The following is a 16,358-nucleotide window of genomic DNA, read 5'->3' as shown; positions in this document are numbered from 1 at the left end:
CTGTGACCCACTGTGTGTGTTTTGTAAAAAATCAGCCGATAAATACCTTATTTTAGAGTGCCGATCGGTGCTCATGTGACCGGCCGTCTCTCTCCAGGTCTCACAGCAAAGCGGGTGGACCTGAGTAACCCCTGCTGACATCTGCTGGGAAGAGGAGAGAGATGGCCAGTCACGGGACCGCTGAGCGGCGCTATAAAATAAGGTATTTACCAGTGGATTTTTTTACAAAACACATACAGTGGGGCACAGCATTTATTACAACAGAGGGGATTGTAGCAACAACAATAACTTATGATACCAGCGGAGGGGGGCAGCCACTGGTACAAGCTGACAGGCAGGGAAGGGAGAGGACACAGGAGTGCAGGGCTGCGGATGACGGAGGCACGTAAATTGACCACGGTGTCAGGGTTTAGCAGCCATTATAAACTGTGGTCAGTTTACAGGGGGGAGGATATAGCCAGGCGGGATCAGCCAGGTATTTCAGGTGATGGGGGGGGCAAATTACACAGCACAATCACTGCGCTGTATAACATGCTTTAAGGGAACAGGATCTTCTTGTTTGTTTTTTTAGGGTAACAAACACTTTTTATGCAGTATTTACTGGCACTTTTACGGTCAATGCATAATAATTTTTTAGGGGTTTTTTTGTTAATTGGACCTAGTTTATTGCATGCGATAATTTATGCAAATGAGTAACCTGATACCCTTATCGCATGCGGTAAACGTTAGTGAATTGACCCCTATGTCTCTGGAAAATTAGGTAATTGCAACATGCCTCCCTGATGATGCCTTCCTGCATGTTTTTTTTCCACCAAGAATGCGCAGCACTTCTGCTGCCATCTTCTACAGAGATGCAGACAGCCTACAGGAAACTCTATCCACGGCTTAGGATGATAGCTGTTCTAAGACAAAGTGTCTTATTGTGATACAACTTCCATGAGGTCTGATCAAAGCCAATTTCTCTGTCACTAAGTCGGAATTCTTTGAAAAAGAACGCTTCTAGAACCATTGGTTTCAGAGACCAGAAATGCTACACGTTCTTTAATCTTCCTGACACTGTTCGGGATTCATAAACAGAACCTCCTTTCCTGGAGGATATTATGGGGGAAAGTGTTGGGGACCCGGATCTTGCAGCAGAGGTTGCAGAGAATTTTCCCTTTCCATTGTATGAGGTACAAGCTGCAACTTCACAGCGAATACCAAAGAGATACTGTGGACACACTTAATTGACAAAGTGTGCACTAGTCTGCCTAACAGCGCCGACTCTCCACAACCTAAACAAGCCTCTATGGGTACTGAAAGATTAGCTAAGTACATAAAGACTTTTCCAATAACAGACAGATTGGTTGTGCAATTTGAGGACTGTCCCAATCCTGAAAGGTTATCCGCTCCTAAATTTTTTTCTGAGCTTTACCCTATGGAAAAAGATTTTAAAAAGTAATGGTATGTTGCGGTTGTGGATTCTGTTATTTTGGTTCTCAGTAAACAACTTGCAGATCTTTTTGAGAATGTTCCCTCCTTTAACAATTCTATTGATAGGTGGCTGGAAGCCCTGTTACATACTTTATTTGTTCTATGTATATGCGCTATGTCCATTTGCTAGACTATTGCCAACATGACATATGAATAAACAATATTATACTACCTTTTAGGACTCTGCTTTCTTAAAACAGTTACAGCTGATGCCATCAGCCTTGTTTTGTCTTGATGCTCTCGAGAAGCTGATTTGCCAAGTCTGAAATTTCCCGTATCTGTGTGTGTATATGAAAGTTCTTTTGTCTACAAGCTTGGTCTGCTGAACCCGCTGCTGCTATGCATGCCTTTTATTGTTGGAAGCCTATTTGGGGAATCCCTTGATATATTCATCAAGTCACTGGGGAAAGGTGCCTTATGCCATGAGAAGAAATCTTAAGCTGGTCAAACATGGTTAGATTTCTTTTCATTCAGCCAACAGGCTGATTAAAATAAAAAACATATTCCTCCATCTACACAAACAAGATGAATGCAGGATTCCACCGCTGGGACTGTAGCTGATTGGCTGCAGCCAATGATTGAAATTTCCAACATGTCACATCAACAAAAGTTTTAAAAAAATCAACTTCTGTTAGTGGAGGAGCCGGCAGACTGTTTAAAATTTGGCCTGTCCCTAATGGACCAGACGAATTTTGATCAGTGTATGGCCAGCTTAAAGCAGTATTAAAGCCAAAAGCAAACATTTATTATATTGCAGCTTACCAGTTATTAGGTGTGATGGCTGCATTTTTCTTTGTTAGGCTTTCCTTCTTTTATTTTCACCTGGTGATCCAGCCAGTAAATCTGTTCTTTTTCAACAGAACAAGCTTTTCTGTAGATGTAGCAGTTAGGGGGTTGAGACAAACCATTTAACACTGACAGAGGTGCTTGCAATCGTAAATGTTGATTCTTTTATGTAAACCTTTATCCCAAAAGGAAATTGTTGCTTTACCTGCTTAAAAAATGTTTAGCTGGAGTTTGACTTCAATTTGTTTAGTGTATCTAAATCCACTAGTACAGCTAACACTCCTTTCTTAAAATTCTGTGGTCCAAATGTGTGTCTGTGCACTTTCATCCAGAATGTAGGCACTATAATACAGAAAGTGCCATTGGCCAGATCACCAGTTATAAATAGTGGGATAAAAGCCTAAAAAAAAACAAACAAATGCAGCCACCACATCTAATGTATGGTAAGCTGCAATATATTACCGTTTTGGGTCTAATGCCGCTTTAAGTCTCAAGAGATGGGGTGCTTTAACGCAGAGAGGCCACATATATGCGTCCTAAATGTAAAAGTTTCTGTGCTGAGAACGTGCCCCCTTGTGCACTCCCAGTTGCCAGTGGGGATCGGAAAGCTCCCAATCCATAATTGCGATCAGGATTTTTCCAATCATGTGACTGCTGTGACAGCCAATCATAGCCGTCACATGACCCAAATCTCCACCTCCCGGCATATAGAAGCTCTTAAAGGGCTGAGAGGCGACAGCGGGAAGGGGTTAAGGTAAAAAAAAAAAAAAAAAACCTTGAGCTTTTAGAACCAGGTGCTCTGTTTCTAATGCAAATGTCTATATCTGTGTATATATATATTTTTTTGTATAGAGGAGCTAATGTGCTGAAATCTGTTGTGGTCATTTTGCAGCGTCCCTTAACATTGGTGATATGGAACCCTTAACCATTGTGCTTGACCCAGACACAGACAGCGATGTCATTTCAGGTATGTTATTAGTCATCGACTTCCTGGGTTTCTAGTTTGAAAAGTTCACAAATCACTATTGTAGGAGACAATACGGATGCTCAGTTGTCTCATGGATGAATATACAATATTTAGATTGGCCAGGAGGACATTTTGTCCCGATATACAATCTGAAAAATAAAAGCTGTTTGCATATTTTGGTATTTAAAGTCTAATATTGGGGTGCAGTATTTAACTAATGATAAAAGAAGATTAACTTGTTCTGCCACTAGCAGTGTATTGTGTAAACATGGGTTGCCTGCTGATACCAATGCAAAATTGAAGAGTACGAAAGAAATCCATCTTCTATTGGAGCCACTGCGGCTACTTAAAGCTGAGTTGCATTGTTTTTCAGTTTATTAAAAGTCAGCAGCTACAACAAGTGTAGCTGCTGACTTTTGACCACTTACGGACTGTCCGCTGTCGATTTACATTGGCTGTTTGAAAAGGAATACCGTTGTTAAGGTGTATCCTCGTCATCAGCAGGTGGTCTGCTTTCAGATAATAGTGATACGCTCCGGTGGTCTCTGCTGCTTACCTGACTCACCGGTAGCGGCGTAGACGATCGGGTCCTCTTCCCTGACAGGCATGGAGCCAAGTGAGGGAAAGATGGCCCCCACTCGGCTCCACACCATTGGATGGGGGAAACGTCACTTCCGCCCAGTGGTCTTAAAGGGGAATTTTTTTTTTTTTTTTTTGCAAACAAAAATGACATTTAATTTTTTTTTTTTGTTGCATTTTAGTGTAAATGTGAAATCTAAGGTCTTTTTGACCCCAGATCTCATTTAGGAGGTCCTGCCATGCTTTTTTTCTATTACAAGGGATGTTTACATTCCTTGTAATAGGAATATAAGTGACCCAAATACATTTTTTTAAAAGGACAGTGTCAAAATAAAAAGTAAAAAAAAAAAATTAAAGCGCCCTGTCCCGCCAAGATCGCACACAGAAGTCGACGTACGTCGTGCCCGCATATGAAAACGGTGTTCAATCCACACATGTGAGGTATCGCCTCAAGAGCAATAATTCCAGCACTGGACCTCCTCTGTAACTCAAAACTGGTAACCTGTAGAACTTTTTAAACGTCGCCTATGGAGATTTTTAAGGGTAGAAGTTTGTTGCCATTCCACGAGTGGGCGCAATTTTGAAGCATGACATGTTGGGTATCCATTTACTTGGCGTAACATTATCTTTCACAATATAAAAAAAATACTTTACTGTTGTCCTAATTTTTAATTAAATTTTTAATTTAAAAAAGTGTATTATTTCCCAAAAAATTGTGCTTCTAAGATCGCTGCGCAAATACGGTGTGACGTAAAGTATTGCAACTTGTAAACACGAAGTCTGAAAAATAGGCCCGGTCCTTAAGTGGTTAATAAACAGACACTCACCTGTCCCACGGTCCAGCAATGCGGCCACCCGAGGCCACGCTCCTCTCCACAGTGCCGTCATAGCAACTGTGGGCATCTGGCTGTGACAGCTTGCAGCTTCATGGCTGGGTGTGCACTGCGCATGAGCGAGTCGCACTGCACTCTCCTAGTGGCCAGGCAATCTTCTGGGACCTGTGATGTGTCCCAGAAGATTGCAGAGAGGGAGGGGCCACCTAGGAGAAGAGGAGGGGTCGCCTAGGCGACCAGAAGATGGAAGACGTTAGTGGGTCAGGAAGTCCCTCTCAAAACAAGGTACCCCCCGCTAAATGTGGCATGTAAGGGGGCAATGAGTGTTTAAAGCGGAAGTTCCACTTTTGGGTGGCTGACATAATAATACATTAGTCTATTCCATTATTATGTTTCTAGACTTCAGGCAAAATATTTTTTTTTTTTAATAGGTTGGTGAATGGGAAATGATTAGAACTTCTGCCAGGTTTTTATTGCTTTTTGTGTGTGTCCATTGGGATGACTTCCTCCTACTTTTTTTTTCTCGGGATGGAAAGCTAGTGGAATAGGGATTACCTGTATGTGAGAGCACATACAGTAATGAAAAACTCACATATTCTTACTATTTCACAGGCTACTAACATTTTTGTAGCTCTGTTTCAATTAAGATTATCAATTACTTCTGTCCCCCTGAACCCCAATCTCAGAAAGTGAGCGAAAATCCCTGCAAGTGGGACACAGCAGTAAAAACATATATTTTTATTTTTTAGTAGAGAAAAAAAGGTGGGCTTTACTGGTCACGTATAATAGCCTTTAAAGTAGTAGTAAACCCTTACATATGCCCAGATGATACACAGAGATGAAACAAATACTATATAAATTGTAGCTGTGTATCTGCAGCAATTTCTTCAATTTCTATATATATACCACTTAAGGACTGGGCCTATTTTTCAGACTTCGTGTTTAAAATCATTTTAAAATCTTTTTTTTTTTTTTTTTGCTAGAAAATGACTTTGAACCCCCAAACATTTTATATATATATATATATATATATATATATATATATATATATATATATATATATATATGTTTTGCCTTGCATTTCTATTTTAAAAGTAAGGATTCACATATACTTTAACTATTTTGGTGATATATTATTTTTTTTTATTTTTTTTTATTTTTTGCAGATTGTGTACAGAACGCCAGAGAGAGTAATCCTTCACTGCTGTGGAGGTGCTTCAACAATACTATTTTCAGCGCTGGCAAGATTGTGCTCAAGCCAACAGAGGAGGATATGAGAGATACCCCTAAGTTTGATATTTTGGTTGGTATAAAGATTTTAGATTATGACCAGTCGTACATGTATGCTATATCATGCTAAGACACCATTCAAATGAAAGTCATGCTGCGAATCCCAGTGGCAAGAATCTACTGATTTCTGTGGCTGGGATTGACCACTGGCTCTGCAAACTGTGGCCGTCAACAGCCTGTCGTTAAACTCTATGGGCTTGGCGTCTGCTGCTATGCGCATTCCAGATACCTGGGTGCAAGAGATGCTGTTGCATGGCTATAACTTGGAGTTCAATTCCCTGCCCTTTCCACAGTTTCTCACTTCCAACCTTCTTGTGTCTCCATACAGACTAGTAGCTTTTCATCATGCCCTCTTGGGTCTTCTGAGTCTGGGTGTCACTGCAGCAGATGCTGTTTTCAGCGGTTTTATTCCAACCTATTTATTGTTCCCAAACCTAGAGGGGCATTAATCTCATCTTAGACCTCTTGGCACGGAATGCTAACATTTGCAGCCAACAATAAAAATCCACCAGATCTCCGATCTCCCTCTACCAGGGAGACTTGTTGGCTTCTGTGGATATTAAAGAATACATGTATGTGCCCATCTTTCCAGCAGATAAGCGATTTTTACACTTTGTCATGGGACTACCAGTTTGTGGCTCTGCTCTTTGGCCTATACTCTGCACCTTGGGTGTTCTCTGAGTTGCTGACCCTGTTGTGTTTTTGTGGCAGTGTCGTCGTCATGGAATACTTATATGACCTCCTGTTGAGGGAACAGTCAAAGAGGGCTCTGTCAGACTAGGTTTGAGTGGGTCATCGCTTGGAGCATCCAGGACTGGTCCTGGACATGTTTAAAGCTAGAGTGTTTCTTCAGGAGAGGCTTCAGTCTCTCTGGTCTCAGGTTCAACTCTTTAGAAGCGGTCAAGCCCTTCATGAGAATCTTGGCACTGATGGTAGCCTCATTTGAGGGACAAGAGAGACAGGTCTCTGGATAGGCTAATATGGTTGATGCCAAGAACCGGACTTATTGTATCTGGAATGTGGCAGTGGAGTCGAGGAAGTTCTTTCTTCCTGTTTTTTGAACAATTCTCACGGCAGATTCCATTCTGTTTTTCAGTGGGTCTCCAGTGTGGCTCACCCCATTCATTGCAGTTCTGTGGGATCTGAATCCGGTTGTCTGTGGCCTTCAGAAACTGTTGTTCGAACTCATTAGAAACATTCCTCTTTCAGCTCTTACCAATGTGGTTTTCCTTGTAGCCATCACCTTATCTTGCAAATAACTCTTTTTGGTCTTGCATAGGGAAGAAGATGCTGAGACCCAGATTAGAGTAGATTCTGACTTTTATCTGAACCAGAACATTGTCCCCTTGTCCCTTTTGTCTATGTCCAGTTAAGTCTAGGAAGTCAGATACAGTCAAATTATACTGTTGGCTACAGGAGAATTAGAAACCAGCAAACAGAACTTTTATGTATACACCCTCACCTTGTAAAACAACCTATCTAGTTTAAATTGGAAATGCATACACACTGATCTTCCCAGTAAATGATTGTGCTGGGGGAATGGTGTCAGCACATGTGTGACGATTGGATTAGCTCCCAGCACAGCCAGAAAACTGACCATGCTGTGCTCTGTGGTCAGTTTTCAATGTGAAAGCAGGGGGACTGGCATTAACACCAGGAATTTCACACAAAGGAAGCAATACAAAGAGAACAGATACAAAGAGATACTTTTTCATACAGTAGGCAGGAATTTTAAATGTTGGGGGTTACATATCTTTTAATTCTGTACTTTTCTCAGTAGTGTGTGTTTCAATCATCTCTCCTCACACATATCTTGCTTTCTGCTTCTTTGAAGTACCACATTCCTGCTATTAAGGGTGTTGTTCCCTGTCCATGGGAACCTGCAAGGTTCCTTTGGTGCTTACCTCTGAGGGGACCGTACCCCCACCTCCCCTCTGTAGTTCAACTACAGCTGCCTGCATTAGCATAGAGTACTCCTCACGAAGTAGAGAGTTAAAGGTAGAAAATAGTTGATAAGGGTGTTATTGAGAGTGAGGAAATAGGTTGGTGTGGCAGCATGGGCAGAGGAAATAAAATTGAGTTCTCTAAAGGACAATGTCTTGCAGGGACCCAGTTTTATGTCACACTTGCTCAATGGCACGGCTGTGTCATTAGCAACTTCTGGTGTCATCTCTTTGCTAGGGTTGTAGTAGGGCCCAATTCTGTGTATAGTGACAGGTAAGTGTATCCAGAGAGATGAATGATCTGCTGTAGACTGGGCAGGACAAAAGTGAGATTTTTGGTATAGAGGTCGTTGGTAGCAGAATAGAGAGAAGTTAAAGTGGTGAATGTTTTTATGGGTTACTGTTTGCTGACTGAAGGCATAGGATACTAAAGATAGGGTGAGCAAGAAAATTATAAACTTCCTGCTGAGAACAGAGCACATTTGTAGATATTGTCATATAAAGAACATAGGGGCGACCGCATTCTTGGATTTTACTCCTCTTTTGAGTGTTTACCTCTGAAGCTGAAACATTCAGAAAGGCATAATAGGAATACAGTATATTAAAAAAAAAAGTCACCTTGGATACCTTTAACTTTTTATAGGCATATGTGTTTACTGGTGTTTGGTCTAATAGTTTTTTGGTTTTATATTAATTATAATTAGAGAAGATAATGTGATTATATTGGGTAACCGTTGGGCTCCATTTACATATATGCAAATTGGATGCATTTTGAACAGCATCTGATTCGCATGACATATGAACCAAAGCAACTTTCTGTAGGAACTGGTTTACATGTATGTGATGCAGCGACAGTGCAAATTCACTGTGAATCTAAAAAAAAAGTCCTGTGCGTTTTCTGAGCACTGCGGTGTAATTCAGATGCAAATTCCAGATTCATTGCCTTCTATGGGAACACATCCAAATCACACTTCTCATCAATTAGCCTGCGGCTAAAGGCATCATCCCGGTATCTTTTTTTTTTTTCAACCGGCGATTCCGTACAATGTAAAAGCCATCCTAGAGGCTTATTGGCTGCTCGGTTGCTTTCACGGGAAGCGGGAGGGGACGTCACGTCTGGTTCTGCCAGATGTAAACTGCCATTTATTTTTTCTGAAAAGCAGAGATCAATGTTTTTGTTTTGTTTTTTCTTATATTTTCTGATCTCATGCTCTTCAGGGTAGAGGAGAGCTCTTGGGTCCTATAGACCCCAGATGGATGTCTCCATAAAGAGGATCTCTTGTGCCTTATTTCTGTCACAAGGTATGTTTACTTTTCTTGTGATTAGGAATGAAAGTGATCAAAAGAAAAAAAATTAAACGAACAGTGTAAAGAAAAAACGCCCCCTGCCACCTCAAGCTTGTGTGCAGTAGCGAATGCATACATAGGTCATGCCCACACAACGGTGTTCCCACCACATGTGAGGTATCACTGGGACCATTATAGCGAGTGCAATAATTCAAGCGCTAGATCTCCTCTCTAACTCTAAACTGGAAAACTAAAAATTTTTAAAGCGTTGCCTACGGAGTTTTTTTAAGTACAAAAGTTTGGCCCCATTCCACGAGTGTGCACAATTTTAAAGTGTGACTTGTTTGGTATCCATTTACTTGGTATAACATCTTTTATATCCTACCTAAAAAAAAATTGGGTTATGTATTTTTTTTGCATTAAAATTCATTAAAGTGTATTTATTCCAAAAACCACATTTTAAAAGATCTCTGCACAAATACCACCTGACTTAAAAACGGCAACACCCACCATTGTTTTCTCTAGGGCTTCTGCTTTTTTATATATATATATCTATATTGTTTGGGGGTTCTGAGTAATTTTTTAGCAAAAAAAATATTTTTAAATGTAGGAGAGAAATGTTAGAATTGGCCCAGTGGGGAAATAGTTAACGATAACACACAACAATGTGGGCTACTTGTCTAGAACTTGACTCGTACAGTTTTCACCTAAAGTAGGCCACCAAAGGAAAAGAAAAAGGGGGACACTTATTCTAGTGACAACTAACAGAGGGCATTTCTATATTTACAAGACAGAAAACAAAGGCAAATCTCTTGAATGGGACACAGATGGCAATGGATAAACCTTAAAGAAGTTTTAACTATTCTCTATCCTATCCAAAATATCCCAAAAGAAAGAAAGTTTAAGGTGGATCCAGGCATTACCTGCTCTTAAAACTCCCCACCCCCCTCTCTTGCCCAACACGTATACATACTAACCTGTGTAAGAAAAATGCATATACTTACCTATTTTCAAGCTGCTCTGCTCTGGTCCGCTCATGTGATCCCACTCCCCTGGGTTATCCAGTGCCTCTGTAGGGGAGAGGAAATAATGTAGACCATGGATTGATCATTGAAGCCTATGGGTGATGGCACCATTCCAGGCTTTACTAGCTGTTTATGAAGCACGCTCTCTCTCCCCTGCAGCCGCTGCTTACTGATGCAAGGGGGAGCGCGTGACAAGACAAGAGCAGCCTGAAAATGGGTTAGTATATGCATCTTTTTTTATACAGGTTAGTATAGGTGTTAGAAGAGAGAGAGGACAGTTTTAAGAGTAGTTGGTTAAAGGCGGGAATTCCAATTTAGAGTGATAGTAAACCTAAAAATTCTTTTTGAAAAAATAATAACAAACATGTCATGCTTACCTGCTCTGTGGAACGGTTTTGCACAGAGCAGCCTCCATCTTCTACTTCTCGGGTCCCCCATCGGCGCTCCTAGCCTCTCCCGCCTGCCGAGCACCCCCCCCCCCTCCAGCAAGCCACTTGTTTTGGGGGCACTCGTGCGGGCTCTATACTGATCTGTGTGTTGTTTGTCCTGACACCCCCCCTTTGCACTTCCTCACAGGCTGTAAATTGATGGCAGTGGAAGTCAATGACACCTGCTGCTGCCTCTCTGGCACAGTGCTGGATCGGGCTCAGGTAAGTATTGGGGTGGGGGCTGCATATGGAAGGCTTTTTACTTTAATGCAGAGAATTCATTAAGGTAAAAAAAAACTTCTGCATTTGGAACCAATGTAAGCTTTGGATATACTTTAAAATATCAGAGCATGTGTGCTGAAAGAGCAAAGTATCACTAACCTATGCATGCTCTCAAAATGTTTTTCTCTATTTTTCTCAGGTATTCTACATAGTCAGGGGGAGAATCGTGCTGAAACTACACAAATCATACCACACTTTAGAGAGTGGCGACTTCTTTTACATCCCCCCATGTAAGTGACTAAAGAGTTGATTTAGAGCTATCCCAATGATTTCCAGTTAAAGTGACTCTGTGGCTACTTTTTTTAATTTTTTTTTACAAGGCTTTACGGTAAATATGTTAATACTAATCCTTCCTGTGCCATCTCTTCTCTATTCATTTACTACACTGGTTCACTAGCTCCAATATGACATGTGTATTGATTGGTGGTTCATTTAAATGACAGCTGTGTATCAGCCTTGTTTTTATTATAGTTTTTATGTGGTGTTCTAATAAAAATTACTATTTTTTATACATTTTTATTTCATGCCTAAAAAAAAACCCTATTTCTTTTTTTCCAATTGAGTTAAAAATGGCATTAATATGGGATGTGACACCTTGGCCTACCTGAGACTCTATGATATAAAGGTAACATTTGTTACCTGATTTCCTAACCCTTAAAAAAATGGTTGGTGTGCCCATTGTTCTAAATGTAAGTGAGAACAGCAGTAATAAGTGGCTAATGCGTATAGAACAATACAGTCAGTGCAGCGTTTAAGTAACCACTTGAAAATAGTCCTCTTCCTAACTGCTGATACATTGGTTTACTGTTAGAAATTGTTCTTCAGACAGCTGGTTTGATGCTGAACTGCATATTACGCACAAAGGCCAGCGTTAGCAATAGGCAGGTCAGGCAGCTGCCTAGAGTGCCAGGGTAGGGGCGGAAAAATCCAGATCCCCCAGCCACTCACTTGGATTCGGATTTTTAAAATACCTGTCTGTTTATCCAGTAGGCAAACTAAAACTTCGACCCTGCGCCCCATAGAAGAGAGGGCACAGCATGGAAGCTTTAGTTTGCCTGCAGGGATCGTAATGCGAAGCCGAGGAAGGGATCCCGATTGATGGCGAGCAGAGGAGGGGCAGGGCTTGTCATGCAGGCTCTCCTTGAGGGGGTCTTCCCTGTACTTTGGCCGGACACTGGGCTCTCCACACTGTGTGCTCTCTTCTGTCTCCGCCCTGTCCTCAGGGGAGGAGGGAGGGGCGTGTGTGTGTGTGTGTGTGTGTGTGTGTGTGTGTGTGTGTGTGTGTGTGTGTGTGTGTGTGTGTGTGTGTGTGTGTGTGTGTGTGTGTGAGGGCCGCTGATAAGGGGGTACCACCGTGTACTGTAGGTGCCCCTTCACTTAACAGGGGGCCCGGCCGGCATCTTCAGGCTTCATGTAAGACCATGTGTACCGTACGGTCACTGTATACATACTGTTCCCATGTGTTCATGGCTCCCAGATGATAACATGTTTCCTGGGTTGAGGCAGGTCCCATTAATACGACCCAGAGGGCTGCAATACTGTAGATCGAGGGGGACTTTTTTTTTTTTTTTTCCTCTGGATTTACACTATCCTGTGCCTCACGCTTTTGCTGAGATATGAGTCCCAACTCTCTGTCCCTGCTGGTGGCCTAAAGTGATTCCGCTTTCCCTGCACACTGCCTGATTCCTGCAGCAAGTAAAGTGCTGAGAAAATCAGGCAGAAGAAGAGGACTGGCAGGCATGTGACAGCTGGCTGGAACTGGAAGCGATCAGTGCAGGCAGAGGCAGCAGTCTCGATGTGATATCCATCTAGCAGCTCAGCAGCCAGTCAAGCAGTGCACACAGAGGGATTGCCGGCAGCAGCAGAAGTCACAGGAAAGGTGCAGTCATTACAGTACACACACACACACCTTTCCCCATGCCCCGACCATTGCCTATGTTCTAATATACAGCAGATTATTAGATTATTATATTCATGATGATAATCACACAGTACAGATGCTTTGAGCCACAGAACCTGTTATGTGTCATTATCATGATGATGCTCATTGAAGGAAGGACAGTAAAATGCATCCTTAAGCTGGCCATATATGGTTCAAATCTTGACTGGTTCAGCAGGGACCGCCTGCAATTCGAAACATCTATGGGCAGGCTGATTGTACCCTTGCTTGTTTATATACTACCCTAGCCTGTCTGTATACTACCCTACCCTAGCCTGTCCGTATACTACCCCACCTTAGCCTGTCCGTATACTACCCCACCTTAGCCTGTCCGTATACTACCCCACCTTAGCCTGTCCGTATACTACCCTAGCCTGTCCGTATACTACCCTAGCCTGCCGTATGCCTGCGGACCATGGCTGGCATGAGGCAGCAAGCTGGTGCCGCCACTATATTTATTTTCAGGCCGCATCTAGAGACACAGGTGCAGGCCTGCAGACCACGGCTGAACAATCAGGCGTAGAGAGGTGCCGCAAAAATCTCCACCCCCACCACCGTATACACGGGCAGGGCGGGGGGGGGGAGTCGGGCGGAGCCAAGGAGGTGGCAAAAATGAGGTTTCGCCTAGGGTGGCAAAAATCCTTGCACCAGCCTTGGTCGCACTGTCTATGAGTACGTAGACAATTCTGGATAGTTTTTCCTTCCCACAGGTATGATAAATAGTATCTATGCTAACATAAGCAGTCATTTCTGTAGAGAACTTTCTAGGAGTTGTGGTTTAGGTAATAATGGAAATTCATTCGTAAAGTTCAGTTTTGACATGAGTTTTCTGTTTTATTCAGGTAACACGTATCATATCCAAAACCTTGGCAGTGAAGACGTGGAGCTTGTTTTCACACAGCTCAAGACTACAGCTAAATGAAAAACTGACCTCACCCTTAAAGGGAACCATAGGATGTTTTGTTTTTTTTACAGTTACATGCCACATCATAACACCGAATTAGTTGTGCTTCTGAAGTTTACTAAATTTGACGAGAAAGATACTTATGGCCCCACACTCTGCTCTAATTGACCACATACCTTTTTGGGGTACAAGTGAATTGGGCAGTGGATAAGAAAGTTCTTTGCCCATGCTTACATACCTACTCAAGGTGACTGCTGCAGGGGTTTGTGGGAGCTCTGCAGTTATGAAGGTATTTTGAATTTATCAGTAAATAGGAAAATGAGAATCTCCAGTCTTTCAGCTATATGCACAGTTGAAATACATATGTAAACTATTTTACTTTGAAAAGATCCTCATGATTTTGCACACTGCACAGTTGGGCAGGTGACATGCATGTTACTTGTTAAGTTTTGTTATATCTTGTGTAATATGTCAGCGAATTGGTCAATTAATCTGCAGTTGGCAATGCTGTATTGCTGCTTGATAAACAGGTAGGTGGCACAGGGAGATTCAAAGTTAAGCTGTTAATATTGTTAATAGTTGAAGTTGATCTGTATTAAAAAAAAAAAAAAAACATCTCTCTGCTGTGCACCCACATTTACCACCTTGGTTACCATCCATTACTCCAAATACCATCAGTGTTTGTGAAAAAAAATGACTTTGTATCAAAGTCAATTTGTGTGCTATGCGCACCCAAGGCATGGCACTTGGGCTTGCCAACTGGCCGTATAGGCGCCAAACTCTGCATTGTGGGGGCATGCATCCTGTACCTGAAAGTACCAGAATTGTAAGCTGGGTATGGTTGGCGGTTGGAGCAGTAAGTATAGCACCAGTAAATGCATGTTGAAAAATGGGAGGGAATGCTTATGTATGTTTTATGTTGCCTGATGTTTAGCTTGCAAGAAAAGACAAACAATGCCAAAATATTTTATTGCTTTTTTGGGACTGCAAACCATATTCTCTCAAGGTTCAAATCTTAATAAGTGTGTCACTTATTACAGGTCAAACTGTGCAGAATTTAAATCCTTAAAAAACTGGTAAAAGATAGTTTTCATATATGTACTTCATCTATGTATTTATCCCTTTGCCTGAAGTTGCGTTTAACTATTTGCGCCTTAACAATAAATGGTCTCCTGCAAGATCAGTCTGGGTGTAAAGGGTGGATTTGCTAGCCACATAGTGAGAACACTGCCTCCTAACCAGGATCATAGGGATCGGAGGGGTACCAATAGATGGAAACTAGAAAAAGCACATTGGATTGTTTGCAACATGCATAGTTTGGCATTACTTTCTTCACAACCAGCTCAGTAGCAGATAAAACTGTTCCCTTCTAGAGCTGGGTCAGTCCACAGGGTTAACAATGGTGCCCTCTGCCAAAGGCTGCAAAGGACTACCTACATTGTCATACCATTTGTATAATAGGCGGGATGTAAAATGCACAGTTGCATAATTTTGTGCCAATTATGTCTTATATTGTATACATAAATATATACATCCAAAAATTTTTAACCATTGTAATATTAAAGAGTGAGTACATCCAAAACTTATATTTCAATATCTGGCAAAATGGTAAATAACATATAGTGAAAACCAGTTTGAGCACCTTCTTGTACAAAAACTTGAAGGGACTATAAAAAAGGTCTGTGGAGTCCACATTTGTTGTATCTCAGTAAACTATAAAGCAGCTGAAGTGTGCTGTTGTTACAGTCTTTACTGAAATTTAAGTTTTGGGAGTAAATGGGAGAAGTTCACATTTGAAAAAAAAAACCTGCCAACTCTCCCTAGGCACCTAACTTAATGTAATGCAGACCACTTTCTAGCATCTCCGGTAAAGTTTGTATGTATACAATCTCCTTTAGTTTTACCAAGTTAACCTTACTACATAGTTTTTGGTAGATATGAAGGAAATTGTACAATTAGATTGTATAGTGCATGGTCTCTTAAGTTTATAGGGACATACTAAAGAGTAGCAACCAGCACTGAAATAAAATTCAGACCAAAACAAAAAAAAAAAAGAAAAACTGCCACCACTGTGCAAAACAAAGCTAAGTAAGTTGTCTGGGTTTAATTAGGTTTGGGGGCAAGGTGGGGGTGTTTTTTTTTTTTTTTGTAGGAACGTAAACTTGTCCTTTAAGAAACTGTTAATATTGTACATGTTTTGAGTTTTAATTTTGTATCTGGACCTGTTAAATTTTTTCATGTTGGTGTAGTATTTAAGTTACTTGTGTTTGTAGATTGTAACTGTTATGTAATATGTTCAGCATTGCATTCTAAATCTATGTAAATTAAACATAGTTTTGCAACTTTGTGTCATTTTGGTAATTTGTAACAGTATTGCTTCTCAATGAGTTCCCTAGTTTTACTGTATATATGCCAGCTACATGTAAGTACATGCTGTTATGTAAGGTCCAGCTGCATAGGGGCTCTTATGTTTACATTTCCAGCATTCACCTACTTTTGGAAGCTGAGTGCTGCAGCATCATTTCCAACATATACAATGGATATAAAAATTCTACACACCCCTATTAAAATGTCAGATTTCTGTGATGTAAAAAAATGAGACAAAGATAAATAATTTCAGAA

At 41.3% G+C, this 16,358-nt stretch overlaps 1 protein-coding gene across 3 annotated transcripts in view; it reads left to right on the top strand.

Annotated features, from left to right (window-relative positions):
• Positions 1-16,078, top strand: part of CENPC (centromere protein C) — a 299,799-nt gene extending 283,721 nt beyond the window's left edge. For all 3 annotated transcript variants that reach the window (XM_073597780.1, XM_073597787.1, XM_073597774.1), the window contains exons 27-30: positions 3,152-3,226; positions 5,805-5,941; positions 11,033-11,123; positions 13,675-16,078. In XM_073597780.1, the coding sequence (XP_073453881.1) occupies positions 3,152-3,226; positions 5,805-5,941; positions 11,033-11,123; positions 13,675-13,754 (383 nt within the window). In that variant the 3' untranslated portion in view covers positions 13,755-16,078. The remainder of the gene's footprint in view (positions 1-3,151; positions 3,227-5,804; positions 5,942-11,032; positions 11,124-13,674) is intronic.
• The last annotated feature ends 280 nt before the right edge of the window (positions 16,079-16,358 follow it).

The sequence above is a fragment of the Aquarana catesbeiana genome, linkage group LG01 (genome assembly GCF_042186555.1).
Source record: "Aquarana catesbeiana isolate 2022-GZ linkage group LG01, ASM4218655v1, whole genome shotgun sequence".
NCBI lineage: Eukaryota > Metazoa > Chordata > Amphibia > Anura > Ranidae > Aquarana > Aquarana catesbeiana.
The sequence above is the reverse complement of the archived record's forward strand: the minus strand, read 5'-3'. Positions and strand labels throughout refer to the sequence as shown.